Source organism: Martes martes, assembly GCF_963455335.1.
Source record: "Martes martes genome assembly, chromosome: 6".
NCBI lineage: Eukaryota > Metazoa > Chordata > Mammalia > Carnivora > Mustelidae > Martes > Martes martes.
Genome location: NC_137893.1, coordinates 30,756,702 through 30,775,314, shown reverse-complemented (window position 1 = coordinate 30,775,314; position 18,613 = coordinate 30,756,702). Strand labels below are relative to the sequence as shown.

Genomic DNA, 18,613 nt, shown 5'->3' with positions numbered 1-18,613 from the left:
GAGGCGGTCCCCGGGACGCGTGGGGCCTGGGCACCCGCCAAGACTCGTGGCATTAGCCTGGGTCCCTTTGCTTTCTGGAGGTTTAATTCACACCCGCCTGGTCACTTATACCCCCATTGCAGTTCAACGGAAGAATCATTCCTTCAGAACTCTTAACTTTGGAGACTCTGGTTAAAATTAAGAACTTCAAACCCAGATTTGAAAAAGTGAAACAGATGTCCTGTTTGTTAACCATAAATGGCTCCGTACGTCGGACCCTTTCCTCTCTCTCTCCCTTTTTTCTTTCTGCCGCATTAAGTTTTATTTGATGCAGAGTTCGCTTAAAAGGTTAAAAGAGAGAGAGGGAGCAGAAAGCAAATATAGACTGTAGATAGAAAAACTCCTAAACCTTTCCCTGGAATATAACTTTATAAAGATGAACGTGCTCAAGCTGCCGCTTCCCAGCACAGCCTACCTTGGGGTCAGAACCTGCCTGCGCCCCAGTGGACCCCAGTCTCCTCTAACCCGCAGTGCCCACCACCTGCACCCTCTTGGAGACCAGGGTTGCCTGGAGTGGGCAAAGTGTTCCAGACTTGCACTCACGTGAGGACATAGTTGACGCTGACGATACAGTGTGGCCTGGAGGAGCGGCTGTTGTGGACGATGGTCGCATAGCTCTGCACCCATACCCAGCCGCCGTGCTTCGCCAGGAACCTGTAGTACTTGGTGGTCACCTGCCCCTTCACGAGCACTGATGGGAGAGACAGAAGGCTGCTGGGAGTGAAGAATCCAGGTGCTAATCCGGCCCAAATGCAAACCGTGATGGTGGGAGTGCGGGTCCCTATGGGCCCTAATAACCGTGCTCAGGCAGGAGGGAAGACAACCCCTACATTCCCAAAGGAATAGATTGTTCTGTTACTTTGCATCACGTCCTCCAGTCCCTTGTGATTGGCAAAGGGGTGGGGGACGCTTAAAATTGGGGGATTTCCCCTTTCAGCTTTCTAACTAAGGAAGGTGGTGTCTGGGCAGCTGAACTCCGAGGCTCAGGGTCCCTGTTCCTCGAGATTAAGTTCAAAGCAAAGCTCTATCAAAAGCCGAAGCAGGTCGGTGCACGTGAGCCAAGTGGCCTAGCTTCAGTTTTTATTCCTGTCTTCAGTGACATTTGCAGCGGGCAGGAGGGGAAGCATAAAACCCCTCCTGGGGGGAATTTACCCAGAAACTCGGAAACTCTTCCCGCGGGCATGAGAGACACAAGGTTGGGCTCAGCTTTGGAGCAGCCGCTCCCTGGCAAGGGCCTCGCACCACCACCCGGCTAGCAGGGCTCCCACCCTTCCGCTTACTGCGGACTTAAATCACGCCCTCTTCCCTCTCCGCGACGCGCGGGGCTTAGTCCCGTGCGGGCAAGAGCGGTGCCTTACGCAGGTGATGGGCGCAGCGCAGGTGGAAGGTATCGCAGCCGTGCACGTGGTGGTACAGAGTCTTCTCGATGAGGTCCTGAGGTTCGTACCCCGTCAGCTCGGCCACTCTGCGGAGAGCAATTCTCGCGGATGAGCTCAGAGTGCCGGGGTGCCCCCCACCCCGACAGCCATCTCAGACCTGGGCGCCCGCCCCCCTTCGCAGGGCCGCGTGAGTCGCCCCGTCTGCAAAATGGGCTCAGAAGGTCGAGGAAGAGCTCTCAGTCACTGAGCAAGACCCCTCTCCCGCTAGGGTGATCCTTTCCCGCCTCGGCCCCCCACCTGGAGTCCAGGAAGATAAGTTTCATGTCCAGGCTGGCGCGGAACATGAACATATTGCTGTGCAGCTTGATCTCCGTGACGGCGCTGGGAGGCAGCGAGTGGCCCACGGCCACCAGGCCCACGTTCTGGTAGCAGCCATCGAAGGGGGACATGTCCAGGCTGTACTGGCGGATCTTCAGGTAGCCGCTGCAGTGAATGACCTGCAGGGGAGGGTGAAAGGTGGGAGGGAGACTCAGCCCCAACCGGGAAACATCTCCAAAAAGGCGGGTAAGGGATTGAAATACTTTGCGACTCCCCGGGGCCACAAAGGCCGTGTGGGCCTCGCTCCCGCACTGAGGTCCAAAGTTATTGGAGCTCCAGCGTCTCAAGGGAACGGCTGTCCTGTCACACAGAACTCACCTGAGAGCGTGTAAAAATGCAGAGGCCTGGCAACACCTGCCGACCCGAACTCCTCAAAATCGGAAAGTGGGGCCCTGGAACCTGCATTCTAATCGTGCTTCATCTCACTGAACCCGAGAACCATGGATTCGAGCTAAAGCTCTGGTTCGTAACCCCTCTGGGGTCGGAATCTGACGCTGTGCGTAAACTCTAGAATCCGCCAAAATGACCCACTATTTCAGACTCTTTGCACACCCCTAAAGCCCATTATGAGCCCCAGATTAAGAGTCCCAGCGGCCCGGCCTTAACCGGACACAGTGAAACTAAGTCTTAAAACTTAGTAGCCCCCAAGTGTTCACAAATTACAACAACTCTCGAGGTGCTCCCGGGCAGGCAGCGCTGCGACGCGTGCGGGGGTGGGGGAGGGGATGCCGTCGGGGCAATCCGGGACGCAGCAATGTCCCTGCCACGCCGCAAGCTCCTCTTGTCCTGCCCTTTTCCCCTACACGCGGGTCGGGTCGGACCGTCCCTCTCAGCCACGCACTTTGTAGCCACCGCACGTGAGGCCCGCGTTCCTCTTGGCCAAGACGCACTTCATCCTCAGGAAGAAGGAGCGCTCGATCTCATACTCTGGGAGAGAGGAGCGGAGGGAGGGGCAGGCCGTGAGCCAGGGAGATGGGTGGTGCCGCAACCCAGTCCCTGCCCCCGCCCTTGCCCTGCCTAAGGGGGGGAAAGCCACAAGCCAAGGGAGATGGGCCCAAGGGTCAGAGGCTCGCACTGCTTACCCTGGACGAAGTGAGAGTGGTAGGGCTGATGGGCCGTGAGCACCGCGGTCATCTCGTCGTGGTCCGCGGGGTGGATGTATTCGTAAATGCTGTTCCCAGTCAGCTCTACCTGTAAAGAGGGGGGTATCAGCTTCTCCGAGGTGGAGGAATGCCCAGGCAGGGCTAGAAGATTGGAGCAGGGTGTCTACAGGGCTGTGAGTACAGGAGCGAAGGCTTCAAGGTCAGCCCTGAGTTTTAACTCAGTTGTGCGGTTAGCTACCTATTGCAGGCTATCTAAGCCTCAGCTTCCTCATCTACGAAAGGAAATAATAATAATATAATAGTAATTACAATAGTAGTAGTACTAGCAGTAGCAGTTCTCTGGCAATGTTCAGGTGAACACACCTTTAGACTTTTTTAGACATTTTTAGACTTTAGTAAGCAACCGCCACCCATGGTGTTTGACTTATGGTAGGGACTCTAAAAGGTAGCAGGATAAGGGGTGAGAATAGGGAAGTAGAGGAAAAGGGAGACGCAGACCTGCCAGCTGAGATGTTTCCAGTCCCAGAAATGCACATGTAAGAGCTTTGGGAATGCACCCCGACCCTTACTGTGGGTCTCCAGCTCTCAGTGTAAACATGAAAGACTGGAGGTGTGGACCACTCACCTACCTGAGAAAGACCCAGGTGGACTGAGGCTGTCTCTGAGATGTACATGATCTTCCCATCTGGGGCCACCACAAAGATGAAGCCATCCAAGGTCTAGGGAGACAGAAACAGAGTTGAATAGACAGCCCCCTGGGCCATGGGGCTGAACATGAGAGATGTTCAGCCGAAGAGTGGACAGAGAGGGTAGAGAGGCTGGTAGGACATAGGGCATAGAATACCTGCCGCAAGAGTCCCTCTCTTGTTCATCCAAATATGTGGGCATCTGGGACATGTAGCACACTGGGAGATGCCCGGAGGAAGTAGCTGGCAAGACTACTGCCCTCTAAGACTCAGGATCCACCAAAATGGATCTATAACACACACACACACACACACACACACACACACAAATATAGGGGACAGGGATCACAGCCTGCAATAAGAGGTGGGTAGGTTCTTAGGGTGATGATCACTGAAAGAATGAAAGGTTTCCTGTGTCAGTCTTGGAGGACTCCATAGTGGCAGCATCCTATAATGGAAAGAATACCAGCAGGGCTTGGGAAATGGGCACTGAACCATATGGAAGGACTGGTAGTCTGAAAAGTTTGTAGACAGAAAGAAGGCAGCTGCCTAGTAGCTCCAGAAAGAATCTGGGAAAGGGGATTTAGGAAATGAGAGGCTTTCCAGGCAGCAAGTCTGTAAGAGTAGCGGTATAGTGTTCACATATGTGTGTTTACATTGATGCATCAAACTGACAGACTTTCCATGAAAGAAACTCCTATCCTAGACTTTCCCTATCCCCCCATCTCTGTGAATGAGGCTTTAGTCCAGGCAGTGGGGACATAAGGATGCATCAGATTCTGCTCTCAAGTTGCTGGAAGTCCAGCAGCAGTGACCAGCTAAAGACAGACATAATGACAGCACAGCTGAAGAGACAGGGCTGTAGGGGCCCAGAGGCTGAGTGGCCAGAGGCCTGGGGGAGAATCAGAGAGGCCTCAGGGGAACTCTTTGAGCAGAGCCTTGAAGTGGAAGTTTGAACTGGAGATGAGAGGAAGGGTATCCTAGGTAGAAGGAATGACATGGGAATGGCAGAGATTGGGGGGCAGGAGGGGGTATCTGGTGTACTCAGGCGTGATGGACTTGGTGTGCCAGAGATGGGCTAAGAAAGTACACCAGTGCCGGGTTTTCAGAGAGTTTGAGATATCAATCAGAGGAATTCAGAGATGTTCCTGTAGGCATCAGGTTTCCAGCAGTTTCTAAGCAGGCAAGCAGGGAAATAGTATGCTTAGGGGTGTGTACATGCACACGCTAGTGTCTATATTTCATTTTGTTTTGTTTTTTAATGGCAGAATGTGGACTGTGACCTACAGGAGGATAAAGTGGGGATGAAAAATTCAGAAGTGGTTGACCCTAAAATTGGGTGGTCATGGGCAGATGAGGAAGAGGGAGAGTTTAAGTCAAAGATGGTTCTAGTTGTGGAATTTATAGTGGCAGAGAGAGAAGCTTAGAGTGACTTCAAGGTCATTGAATAGAGGGTAACACCATAAGCCCAGAGTGAAAATTTAGGGAAGCATGGTGAGTTTTTCTATGAGTGGAAGACTGGAGGAGGGAAGTAATGAATTCTTGTCTTGGAGATGCTAAACTTCAGGTTTATGCAGATTTCCAGTTGGCAGTAAGAGAGAAAGGTCTGGAGCTCCAGAAGGGTGTCTAGACTGAAAACCAGCTGGAGTCATGCAAATGTGGGAAAGAAGTTGAGGTGATGGTATTGGCTGAGATTACCCTGAGGCCTTGAAGCTGTGAGAGTAGAAACAGAGGTGGAACTTTGGAGAAATGCCAGCATTTGTAGCCAGATAGCAGTGGGGAAACCAGAGGAGCAAGTAGAGAGGGAGAAGAATCTGGGAAATTGTGCTACTTTAGAAGCCAAGGGAGAGAGTGAATGTCGAGTAAGCAGTGTCACCTCTGTCAGGGATTTCCCCAGATGTTCTCTTTTCAGTGAGGTCCTCTGTAATGTCCCCATTTTAAGTGGCACTACTCAAACACAGCCCCCTCCCTCCCCCTTCTTACTTTTCTCCACAGCACCTACACCACCTGTTATACTATGTAATGTCCCTGTCTGGGTTGGCAAGGCTGCTCGCCTTAGAATGTAAACTCCATGTGGGCAGGACTTTCTGTCTGGCCCACATTGGCCTCCTATATTTGTGGAATGAACAAAGTCAGGCAGGTTAAGAGATGAGCATCTTTATGCTGATATCAAAATGTGATAGAGCCTGACAGAGCACAACAGTTAGGAGAGGTGCCAGACTGCAGGGGTGTGGAAGTGAGGGGGAATGGGGTGAGTGATGGAAACTGAGAGGATAATTAAGTTCTTCCAGAAGTGTGGGATGGAGAGGGAAGAGACTGGGCAAGAACTGGAAGGAGTGGAAGATTGTTTGGGTTTTGTTCTCTCTTTTATTTTGATGAGGGACATTAGAGGGGAGCATGGAAAGATGGCGGGAGTGTGTTGTTGAGCAAGGACGGACGAAGGTGTCTCTGAGAAAGGAGACGGACAACGCCTTTCTGTTTAATTCAAAGGTTTGGAGGCCAGGCCTATGAGGGAATGCTTACACTGGCCTTTCTGTGCTCTGTGGCACTAGAATCTCTTTGGACTCCAGGACTGAGGGGGGGACAGAGTAGCAGCGGGACAGGGGAAGACATGACATGCTGGTCCTGCCCAGCCCAGGGGGAAGAAGCCGCTCAGAGTCTCACCGTGCTATTTGGGTCTGAGGCTCCCACATGAGGAGCTGGCAGTGGACATGGATAATGATAAGGGGATGGAGGGTGGGAGACAAGTGTCAAGCCTAAAAATGCCACCGGGAGTTTTGCTATTTTAAATATTTGCTATGCGACTTAAACGGGCAACGGGCAATTTAAAACGGTGTACACTGCAAACAACGCTGTAATGGGCGCCTCCACATTGGGTAAACTCATTACCTGGGGAGCTGTATGTGTGTAGGCTTGGGTCTGTACTCGGGTTGGGCTGGCCTGGGGTGAGAGCTCATGGAGAGAGAGGAGGGAGCCCGCAAGCTACAGGGAGGAGGCAAAAGAGTTGCAGACGCAGCTGGATCTGGAATGTGTGGACCAAAAGCATTGGTGGGCATTTCTACCAGATTCCCATTATTCCTGTGTAAATCCTTCATTTCTGGTGGTTTTGCAGGTTGGCCCAGCGTGCTCGGTTCTTTCGGCCAAATGGTGTCAAATGGCCACCTCCCTCAGTTCAGCCATTCTGGTTTGGGACCTTGAGGGACTCCCTTCTAAACCTAGCATGCTCATTGTCACCTTGCCTCCCTCTCTGCCTGGAGAGGTGCCATCCTCACCCAATAAGGTTAAGAGCTCAACGTTTTAATTTTGGAAGGAGCTGTAGGGACTGCAAGAAGGCCACGTCTGGGACCCATCCCATTTCCCTAAAGATCAAGAAGCCCGGTGCAGGGCCAGGCACCTGAGCCCTCAAAGCCTATGTGCTGACGCGCCGCTACCTGGAGCAAATGGGAGCCCAGTTCTCTGCCCACGTTGTCCAAAGGGCTGGTGCGACTCGAGTGGCCCCACGCCTCGCCGAGCCCTGTAGAGACAAAGAGACAACCTTTAGCCATGGGACTCCGACCTGGCTAGCAATTTGAGTCTCATCTCTCAGTTATTGTCACACCCCCAAGTTCGCACGCAGGACCGGATACCCTCGGAGATTGCCCGCACCAGGACAGCCCAGGACGCAAGCGGGTAAATTTTGGCCCCGCCCTCTCCACTTACAAAGGACTGCGTAGCGGTCAGACTCCCCCTCCCGGACCGGCGCCGGTTTCTCAGGGAGGGCAGAGCCCTTCCTGAGCGCCCCTCCTGGCAGTACCCCAAATGGCTGAATTTGAGGACCGCGTGTGTCCAGAAGGGGCTGACACCGAACCCCCGCAGTTAACTTTTGCAATAGGTTCACTAATGTGGCTAGAGGGGTGAGGGATACTATTTCTCTCCCGAAGTGTCATCATCTTCCTTATCAGGAGGCCGAGGGTGTCCGTATATCCAGCTAGTGCCCGGAGCGAATACCTGAGGCTTCGAGCCAGGTCCAGCTGGTCCTTGGTGGGCTTTCTCATTGGCTGCCAGGCTCTCCAGCCATTTTCCTCCCCTAGCCCTCTGACTTCGATTCCCTCCGTAGAAATCCGTTTGCTTGCGGATGCTTTCCAGCACCAATATCCCTGAACAATCCTTCTTCCTCTGCTTCCCCACCTCCCCACCCTACGCCAGCCCTCGAGTTACACATCCTAACCTTGCCTTTCAAAAAAAAAAAAAAAAAAGTATACGCTTTTTTGAAGTTACTTTCAAGTGCTTATACCGTCTTAAGCAATATTTCCTGTTCCCTATTGGATATAGACAATCATTCAGTTTCTCTACTTTCCAGGCACCATCTATTAACAAAGACAGTCCCTTTCTCTCCTGGATGCTACCACGTTAAGATCTTTCCTGGCTTTGCCAGAAATCATTTCTCCAATGATGCCTAAAAAAATACAATTCTCTGAAAAAAAAAAATACAATTCTCTGGATACCCATGGCTGATGTTTTAAAAAATTAATACGGAATCTGCTATAGTACCTGTTTGCAGAAAGAAAACGAAAAAAAAAATAAGGCAGAGGAAACTTGAGACAGAGTTTATACTACCTGTAACTACTTACAGGTAATTTTTTTTTAACAGTGTTGCTGCTGAAATTAATTTAACTAGGTAGTTAAACTCTTTTATTCTTCCACCAATAAACAAGGTTTAACATGACAAAAAGAGGGGTGATTTACTGATTTACTGCATTAAAGTACAAATCACCATGAAGTACACAGTGACAGACCCACTCACATTCTAATATGGGGGTGAGGGCGGATCTTTCGGAATAAAACATGGAGTTGGACTCTTAAAATGTGTTGGCCAGGAGCTGCTTCCTAAGCAAGCGATCAAAACCCTGGTAACGAGTAACCATGAGCGCCCCTTAAGCTCGAATCGGGTCTTTCTGGGTGTTTGCACATCTAAATAAATCTAACGATTTCCCCACCGCTCTGCAAACACTGATGCTCCCCGCCTGCCGCCGGACTCCTCTCCCTCCCTCGCCTCTCGTCAATCCCTCCTGCCTCTTTAGCCCGCCCCAGTTTCTCTCCCTGGAGTGACACCACTGCCCAGATGCTTTGGTCCTCCTGGATTGTTTAGGAGAGCCTCCGCCACAGCCACCTGTACCCACCCCTTCGCCGTGTCACCTTCCCTTCGCTCCTTGGGTCTCGGCCAAGCTATCCTGCCTGGTTTCCGGCACGACGCGTTCATTTTTCTCATCGTTGCTCACACACACCCAAAAGTGGCGGAAAGGGAGGTGGGGGTTGTTGGTTGAGGAGGCCAAACTGGGGAAAAGGGGAAGGAACCTGCTGGGAGAGCCGGGGACTCGGGTGGAGCTGGCCGGTGGGCGCCAGGGCCCGGCGGAGGCCTGGAAGAGCCAAGCTGTGTGGGGCGAAGGGCCGGGGCGCTCCCGGCGCCCTGGGAGCAGGCAGAGGCCTCCTCGCGTCTGGAATCTGGTCTTCCGGAAGGGTGCGAAGCCTGCGCTTGGGGCCAGCAAACGTCTTTATTCTAAAATTGTGAAGTTCTCCCAAATCGGCTGGAAACAGCCTGGGAACGGCCTCCCGACCCGAATCATTTGAAAATCCCTGAGCTGGGCTCGGGGTTAAGTACTGGTTCCGAACCCCAGCGCCAGCCTCTGCTGTTTGTTGTCTCGGGTTGCGGCCTCATTAGTATGCGCCGACGAGGGGAAAATAAGACTTGCCCGCAGGTTACTAAACAGCCGGCCCGGCGCAGGTTAACAGGGGCCTCTCTCGCCCTCTCCTGCCCCTACCCCCACACCTTTTAGGGAAGCTTTTGCTTTCACGGAGCATTGCCTCCTCGATGTTTGCGGTTGAAATCACCGCCACACGGTTTTGTCTGGGTTAATGTTTTATAAGGCACTGGCTACCCTCCTCTACCTGCCAGGCTTTCCTGACCTAATCCTAGGGCTGAGCTCGCCCTTCAGCCTTCCCAGGACACCTTCTGAAGCCCCGGGTCAAGGGTTCGGCCTCCTGAAAATCCTGCAGTGGGCCAGAGACCCCTCTCCCCGGACCCCCTCACCTCCTGCCGGCGGTGACGCGCTCCCGCACCCAATTTCAGTTGGCGAGGGGGGTAAGCTGAGATTTCGTTTCTGCACTTGACCTACCGCAGAAAATTCACAAATCCTTTGATTGTCTGTTTAAAATGAGGAGGAAACCAGCTCCCTTTGCGGCAGGATTACAGTGGGAACAAGATCTAAAGATTCTCTTGTAATTCGGTGAGGCCGAGGGAACGGGGTTTTGCAAAGGAGAAAAGGAGCTCTGTGAGGGAGGCGATAACTAAATCGGGTTTTAGACAAAAGGATTTTCCCCAGCTAAAGTGGCCGAAGACAAAGGAAAACATAATCTATTTTGGAAGATTTCCAAGATATGCCACATTAACCTTAGCAGATAAATTTTGCTTCTCCCCTCCCCGTTCTTTCCTTAAAGTCTGGTTTATCATATTTACATAAGTAGTATTAGAAGGGATGTATCTATTATGGATCTAAAGGGCTAGCTCACATTTCATGTGAAAACCCCGGGCGAAGTTTCACTCTTACCCTCGGTGCTCGGTTGAGGCATTTCCATTTAAATACCCCCTGACCCAAGGATTACCTCAATGGACTGACTGCACGGGTTTTGTAATTTCCTGAAAATGAGATTTCGATTTATAAAACAAGAAACCAATTAGTAACCAAATGAGGCGAAGTAGATCCACTAAAATTGACCTAATCCCACAGGCACAATTTAGGCCCGTTCTTGGCGAATGAATGATGAGCCCCAGTCTAGCGTGAGCTCAAAGCATCATCCAGCTGTGTTATTACAAGCAGCAAAAATAAATTGATCGAGCTTTTCCTTCGGAATGAATTTCATACCCTTGACAAAATATAGATTACAGACCTGGCATCATTGCCTCCTTCACTCAGACAGGAAGAGAAGGAAGAGAAGCGCTTGGCCTACTGTTCTGTCCCCCTTTTCTTTAATAAATAAACTGTATCTCAATAGAAATGTGTCCTCCTTATAGTAGTTCCCAGAAAGCTTCATCTGACTGACAGATCCCGATATACCTTTTAGGCAATATGGGACTGGGAAGGGGACTGGAAGAGATGTCCCAGGATCTGACCCCAACTTGGTGACTGAAGTGGGAAAAGCCCTCCCAGACACTGCTCCTAACGTGGGGTCCTGGAGGGACTTGTCTCAGCTACCAGGGCTCCTTCCACCACCCCTGTCCAGCAACTTAGTGGTCTTCCTGTTAGGGCTTCCAGGCGCCTCAGAAGCTGTGCTCTCTGGGAGCAGCACAGCTGCTCCTGTCCCTGGGAGAGGGACGGAAATTGGGGGCCCTTAGACAAGCCCTTAGACCGCCAGGAGCAGTCACTGGATAGAAGGCTGCTTCCTGCGTCTAGGCATACCCACCCTGAAGCCTCGGGCACTGTGACCCTCCCCGGTCGAGGCCCCCTCCGGCCACCTGGTGGGTGTGGCCCACCTCCTGAGGGCGAGGATAGCAGCGCCAGGCCGGGCTCTGTCCCACGCAGCAGCCTGGACCCTACCGTGTGTGTCCCGAACTCCCCTGTGTGTTCTGCAATCCGCAACGGCAGTGAGTGCCCTGCTCTCCCCTGCGCGTCTCTGAGACCCCTGACCGCGCCCCGGGAATCCACTAATGTTAGTTATAAATCTGGGGTGGAGACTGACGGTCACAGCATTGATTGTCTCTGCACCCTTGCTGCTCTCTGGCCCTGGAGCTAGGGCTTCCCAGTTGGGATGGAGCAGGCCAGCAAAGCTGGCCTTCGGCGTCATAGGCTGCGGCGAAGAGAACAGGAGCTAAAGGGTTTCAGCCTAGTCCCAACTAAACTGTGGGACGAAAATGCACGCGGAGTTGACAACAATGCCTGCGTGACACTGAAAAACGTCAAGTGGTGTCGACCCAGGGCTCTAGGTCTTCAAAAGTGGCCAGGAGGGGCAATGCCATCTCCCCCAAAGGCAGGCGCGGGTGGGCGGACGGGGTTGCCCCGCTGTTCAGGCGTGTCCGGCTTGTGTTCCATTTTGCGGCCGGACTCTACCGCCGCACTACGGTCCGCTCCGGCAGGATCTCGACTTCAGGTTTAAACAACAGACCGACCTTGGGGCAGTGGCCCGGGCAGCACGAATGACGGAGGGAGCACGCCCGCACCGGCCCGGCCTCTGCTAGGGCAGGCGAGCTGGAACGTCCTCGAACCTTGGAGGGCAGAGACCTGGTCTGGACCGTGCGGAGATTCCAGCTGGCGCCCCCTCGGCTGCGGCGCCCCCTCGGCTGCGGCGCCCCGCGGCCCGGGACAGAATGGGCCTCACCGCGCCAACCTGGCCTGCGAGTAGCAGCATACAGGCTTCTCCCCGCTGCGTGCTTCGTTGCGTACCCGAGCGCGGCAGAGGTTTCTACAAGGTCTCTGTCTCCGGTCTGTCCCGAGCCACCGAGGTAGAGCGACTCTGCGCCGGACCACCCCCCGGATGGGGACTCCATGCAGAAAGTTTGCTTGGCACTTCTCGAACAATGTTTTAGTACTAAGTAGCAGCCCCCTTGCTAAATACTTGAGGGTTGTCCTCCCCCCACGCAAAATTTAAAACCATGAATCAGAGACCGGCAATGGGTGGACAGCTAACATGTTGACTCCAAACCTCATTCTCTTGAGAAATACCTGGGCCGACGTAGAGAAATGCAGCCAGAATCCGTGGGCTCGAATTGTGTCCACTTATGTGTCTGCAAAAGCTCCAAGCTGCCGAGATTTCCCCCAGGTTTGAAAAATAACTCCCTTAGAAATCATATTTGCCCTCTGGAAATTTAGTGTGATTTTAGCTTCAGGTGTGTGATTGTACCCTGCTTAAAAGCAACTTGCTATAGCTTATAATGCCCTGTTTTGCTGTTGTGATTGTTTTTATTAGTGACCGCTCCCTTTAAAGAAAAAAAAAAGTATATTTTTCATTGATCTGATCTACAATTTCTAGCACATAAATCTGCCTTGCAAATGCTCTGTACGGAGTTTAGTTCTGCACTCTACATTTTAAGTCAACATCAAAACTGGAATTAAACAGAGAAAACCAGCGTGGAGCGTAAACTGGGCTTAAAGGCTTTTAAATGAGAAAAACTTCTGTAAGAAAATAAACATGGAAACCTAATGCTCAATCATTTCCCCGAGCAGCAAGAAAAACAGCCTTAAATCACCCATCCACGTGGGAAATGGGGCCTCTTTTTCTCTTTCAGTTCTGGGCCTCAAAAAAATATAAGGCGATTAAGGATTTCAATCTTGAGGTGAATATTATAGAAAGGGTCTGTGGAGGTTTGTTTAATCATCCTTGTTCTTCCAGCCGTTGTAGAGACTCTCTATCCTGCACAGTTACTAATTTCAATTCTGTGATTATTTTTATTTTCCCAAGACATCTTTACAATGAAATGGTAGTGTGATGTTACCAAGATTCCCAATGGTTAAAGATTTGAAACATGTCTGATCCTTTCAAAGGTTGTTCACCAAGCCACTACACCCCCAGCCAAAACTGTATTATATGTGGATAACAAATAGATATGTCTTTTTAGCTGAATTTGTCTTATTTTGCACACAAAAGCACACAATCTCTTTTTTATCCTGCTTTTCTAGCTTTGGTAACACTAAAAATATACATTTCTCAAGTTTTTTCTTTGCAAGGTTATTTCAGAATGGAATATGCTGCCAATGGGAGATACGCAGTTTTAATGATTTCACAGTAATCTTTCCTGCGTTTTTTTTTTAAAGTATGAAGCCCCCGATCTATTGCTTTATTCTTAGTTATTCCAGCCAACCCATATCCTGTTCCTATGTTCTCAATCTCTCGTTTTTCTTTCAAGAGCTCAATTTTATCTACTCAGATAAGTGAGAGCTGAAGTTTGCCCCTAGACAAGGAATCTACAGGAACCTGGGGGAGGTAGGAACTATACTTAATGATGGGGGATTAGCTATATTTTAAGAATTTGTTTATTTTTTCAAATATGAGTATGGAAAGATTTCTGTTTGTTGATTTAAGTCTTTTGATATCAATAAGTACTGTAGATGAAATGTAATCTGAACCAAAAAGTAGTGGAGTTTTATAGTCATTGTTCTGCCTGTAACTGAGATGTCATCAGATTTATAACTATTTTAGATTATATACCTTGCAAAATCCCTATGTTATACGTGACAGAATGCTTACCATGATGAAATAGCTATCTTTTACTCCATCCTTAGAACAAAATGTAAGACCTATCTGTTCTGGAATGGGATCAAGATAGATGTAAACATGAACTACATCTTCAAATTCTTTCCATTTCTCGTTACTAAAAAGGGTTACTTCCACAGAAAGCACCCAGTTTCCCCCACTGCCATGGACCCAGTCTTGTCTACTCCCTGTCTTCACTGTACAGCTAAACCCAAATCTAGCACCCTCTGCAGGTTGTGCCTGGTTTTGCCGCTTGTGATTATTCCACTCCTTTGAAAGATGTTGGGATGGTGGTGGGGGGGTGTTGTTATCGTTTGATATTTTAAAGGGCTGTGTCTGGGTTTTGGATTTTTGAAGCTGATCTATCCTCAAAATTAAAACCTTATCCCTAGGAGCCAGCTGTTTCGGATGACCCTGTCCAACTCACCGGTGGAGACTGCCAGTGAGTTATGAGCTCAACAGTAGCTGGAGAAATAAATGATGTGCCCAGAGTTCACACATCGTCCATCCCCTCCTCCCCATAAACTCACACTAGTCCACAGGAGAAGGGAGAGGGGAGGGGCCCCGGGCTCCGGAAGAAGGTGAGGGAGCTGCAGAAAGCACAGTCGCCTTAAAGTAGCCACAGGGGATCCGCCCGGCCACCAAGGGGACCCCAGAGGGAGTCTTCGCCAGTGCTCTCTTTAAAAATAAGAAGTTGGCTAAGAGAGTTTACTTTCTGTTCCTCCTATTTATCACGCGATTTATAATTTGTGGAGTTAGCACTTAAGACAGCTTGCGCTCTTAGAAAACAAAACCAAAACAACAAAAACCAGCCCGAAACCCTCCCGGCCGCGCCAGCCGGGGATCTGCGCGACAAAGACGAGCGCCCCCAGCCCGGCAACTCCCTGGGCGCCCCCAGCCCTCTTTCTGAGCCCGCCCGGGAACGCCGATCCCCTATTCTTTTCCTCCCGCGATTACCCGGAGCCCCACAAGCAGCACCATATGCTTCTTCTGATCAAACAGCGAGCGACATCGGCACTGATAATTGACGAGACCCGCTAGAAATCACGCAGAAAGGGAGCCCACTGAGACCACAGGGGCTGACAAATCACTGCTAATAATCCTGTTAGGAACAGGGCGGCCAGCCGAGTTCGCAATAGCTTTATTTTTATAAAGTAGGCGCTGACAGTATAAAAGACAACGAGATCTCTTTAAAACAAAACAAAACAAAACAAAACAAAACAAAAAAAACAGAAGGCGGTGTAGCATAATAGTACTTTTCCCACCAGCAATTCTCAGCACAGTTTGAATGGGAAATATGGTTTTTACTATATAAGTGCCCTCTTTCTTTCTCTTTCTTTCTTTCTTTTTTTTTAAACTTTTCAGTAACTTTAGGATTTGATTCCTCTCCTCTTGTGGTTTCCAGGGTCAAGTGAGACTGTTCAAAGAACTGCTTTAAGACAAAACAACTATAACACTACTTGTAGTTCTCTGGTAAAATCGAACTATAATTTGAAAGTTTTCCTTCAGTGCCCCTGACTAATTTGTCGACATGCTTTGTGAGATTTTGATTCAGATAATAACTTCTAGTCAAGATCAAACAAAGTGAAACTCCGAGCCCGATAATGGCTATTTCCTTCCCATTTCCTTAAAAGAAAACAATAGACCCCAAACACCCCAAATCAACAATAACATAAACCTCTGTGGTTCAAATAAGACATTCTGGTTTGTAAATAAACAGGGTTCTTTCTGTTGGAATTTTTTGTTTGTTTTGTATTCTCTCCTTTATATTTCCCAATCTCTCTCCACAAGCAAAGATACATCTAAAACACTTTTTAAAATCTGTATATATTATTTGAATGTGGGTAAAGGAAAGGATGGGGAGATGGAAGAGAGAAGTATTCTTTTCCTAGTGAATATATATGATTTTATACAGGACAGTGTTCTTTGAATGCTGCTCTGTCCTCACACAGTGAATCTTGATCATCTAAATACATGTTTTAAATCATGACCAGCTCAGCTGTTCTTCCTTCTAGGCCTTAAAAGACAATTTTCCCAGGACCCATTTGCCAACCTGCCTCGTAGAAGATAGTTTCCAAGCGGGCTAGTCTTCTTGATTCAACCTTAAGTATTTGGATCCTAGCCTATTATCTCAGAGATAATACCAAACTCAGAGATGCAAATCATGAAGCCCCAGAGTTAGTTTCAGAATCTGTGAGTGTCTCAAAAACTCAGAATAAATTTGCTATAAGCAATCAAGAGACTGGGTAAATCCAGGACAGATTTGTTCCTAAATACGCCTGCTTCTCTTCTGTAGAATTATAAACTTAGAAATTATTATCTAGCTTAGCTAGCTCCATGTACATGGATCTATCTATATGTAGCAAAAATACAAGAATTTGGCAATGTTCCTGCCTTCTGCCAGATACAATTCTAACAAGAGGAATTAAAGAAAGAAAGGAAAAAAGAAAGAAAGGAAGAAAGAAAGTCAGCCAGTCATGTTTGGATTACTTGTACTTTCAGTTGAGCTCAGTATCTGAAGTGTTGACAAAAGCACTGTTGGGCTGCATCCCAACCAAACATATCCGATGGATGGGAGAGAAAGTATTAATGGGGAAGTAGAAAGGACCACAAAAAGGCAACAGGAATCTAAGTTCAGAGAGGTCCCGAGTCAAGCAGCCATGCTAAACTTCCCTTTGCAGAGAGTGTGTACGTATGTGTGAATGCACTCCTCTGTTCAGTGGTGTAGGCTCACTCACTGGCAAACCTCTACCCCTTCTGCCTTTGAAATTCCATCTGGGCAGAGTCACTTACCTTCTGGGAACACAACTCTCATTTTGAGATAGCTGGTGGTGAGCCTGATTATGGATGCTTTGTCCAGCTGCGAGGTGATAGCAGAGGGCAAAGGCAGTAATTTAGCCAGTTCATAAAACTCACTGTTTTCCTTCTCCCTCCTAGTCCGGGCAGCATTTTTGGACTTCTCTTTCATTGTGTCTCGTGCTCCCTTTCTTCTTACAACGTAAGCTCCACAGATTCATCCAAAAGCAAAAATAAACTCTCAGTTAGAGATCATATTGGCAAAAACAGAAAGCCTACTTTGAATGAAGAGGCGGAAGTCTTTGCTTCAGTGTACTGATGTCAGTGAAAGACCAGCGCAGCGAAGAGAAAATTATTTTCTTTAAAAATACAGGACGCGAATGTAGGAAGGTTGTTGATCCACGGCAATCTTTACAATCCTAGGAGTGTCTGGGTATCAAATGCCGGCGGGACCCCTGAGAAGCCAGCCTTTTCTTCTGTTCGGCGCGGCAAAACCCGGTCCCCAAAAAATCGACATAATAATCCCCGACGTTTGCCCTTCAGTCCCGAGGCATTTGAGGCGGCTCCGAGCTCCTTTGGGAAGAACTTGGGCAGAACAGGAACGCCGGACAACTCTTTCAGGCCACTGTGAAGACAACAGCATCAGAGCGTAAGGGACCTGCAGCTCCGCAATCACCCATACACTCCCCGAATTCCGAAAAACGGCTGGAAAGGGCCTCAGCGCGCCTCTCCAGGCTCCGTGTTTGTTTGTGCGTATGTTTGTTTGTTTGTTTGTTTGTTTAAGATATGGAGGAATCAGCGACGAGACTGAGCCCCCTGCAAATAATGCTAGCATTCCCTCATCCATGCCAACCACATTCTCCAGCCCCCTGGGAAGTTGCCCAAATAACAAAATGCATATTTTTGAAGACACTTAGAAGACCCTCAGTCGCCAGTCCCGGTGCCCGCGCCCAAGCCAGTCGCACGTCCCAGAAATCAGGGTTCCACAAATCAGAATTCCTCCACAGTGCTCAGGCCGCCTTTCAGGCCCCCCAGTCGGGCAGATCTGGAATTTGGCTATCTCTCTAACTTGGGTCTCAACTCTCAGGGATTCCACAAAAAGTGGCACTTATGCATCAAGTCCCTCGGGACTCCCAAGGCGACCCGGGGCTCTCCCTGCCCAGCGGGGGCGGCAACACGCCGGGCACGGCAGCGCCAGGTTAACAGGTGGCACATTCATGACAGCCCCTCTCAGGCACGGGGAGGGGGGCGGTGGGAGGCGTACCGGCCTCTCCCGGTCCGCCGCAGAGCTGCGGGTGCCTCTGGGCGGGCGCAAGGTGTCTTCGCTTCACCTACCTTCAGTCCCCGCCGGCGGCAAAGGGTGCAGAGGCGCCCACCTCTTAATTGTACTCATGCCTACCATCCAACTCCGCCGGCCTCTCGGCTTCCCACCGGCAGAGAGGAGCGGAGCGCGTCCTGGCTCCCTTTTCTTTTCTCGGTCATGAATTGGGGGAGGGGTGCGTGGGAGAAGGAGGGGGGGATGCAGGCTTTGGGACGGGTGAGGTGGTTTTAGAATCCTCCTCCTCGGTAGTTGCTACGAAGCCAGTATTATTCCTAATTGGAAGCCGAAAACGCCCCCCTGTAACTTCTTTATAGCTCACGGGGTTTAGCTTCAACTTCACTCCCGGGCTCCCTCTCTCCCGCCCTCCCTTAATGCCACTCACAAACTTCCGCGCGTCCAATTGGCTCGGCCTGCCGCGGGAAGAGGTGCTCATTGGCCGGCCGGGCTGAGTGACGCGAGCACGACCCGAACCACCCCCTGCGCGCCTGGGCTCCTGGCTCGCCTCTCCGCTACCCGCGTGGCTGCAGCGCTCCTGACGAGCCCTGGGCACGGGTGTCGGCAATGCCCGGCAGCGGCCGCTGCTCCCGGCCTCCAGGGGCCTCGCGGGTGATGTGCAGGACCCTCGCTTGCCCGCTTTCCCTGGGGTCGAGTGGCTATGCACCCAGTCCCGAGCGCTGGCCCTGTTGTGCC

The 18,613-nt window shown here is 50.4% G+C and overlaps 1 protein-coding gene across 1 annotated transcript in view; it reads right to left on the bottom strand.

Moving 5' to 3' along the window:
- The window catches only part of SIM1 (SIM bHLH transcription factor 1), a gene marked incomplete at its 3' end in the record, with an annotated part of 66,822 nt that extends 49,841 nt beyond the window's left edge, over positions 1-16,981 (bottom strand). The window contains exons 1-8 of the mRNA XM_080807106.1: positions 16,600-16,981; positions 7,017-7,099; positions 3,529-3,618; positions 2,879-2,987; positions 2,638-2,723; positions 1,716-1,915; positions 1,398-1,504; positions 583-730 (exon numbers count right to left, since the gene is read on the bottom strand). Of these exons, the coding sequence (XP_080663232.1) occupies positions 583-730; positions 1,398-1,504; positions 1,716-1,915; positions 2,638-2,723; positions 2,879-2,987; positions 3,529-3,618; positions 7,017-7,099; positions 16,600-16,774 (998 nt within the window). The 5' untranslated portion in view covers positions 16,775-16,981. The remainder of the gene's footprint in view (positions 1-582; positions 731-1,397; positions 1,505-1,715; positions 1,916-2,637; positions 2,724-2,878; positions 2,988-3,528; positions 3,619-7,016; positions 7,100-16,599) is intronic.
- Between the last annotated feature and the right edge of the window lie 1,632 nt (positions 16,982-18,613).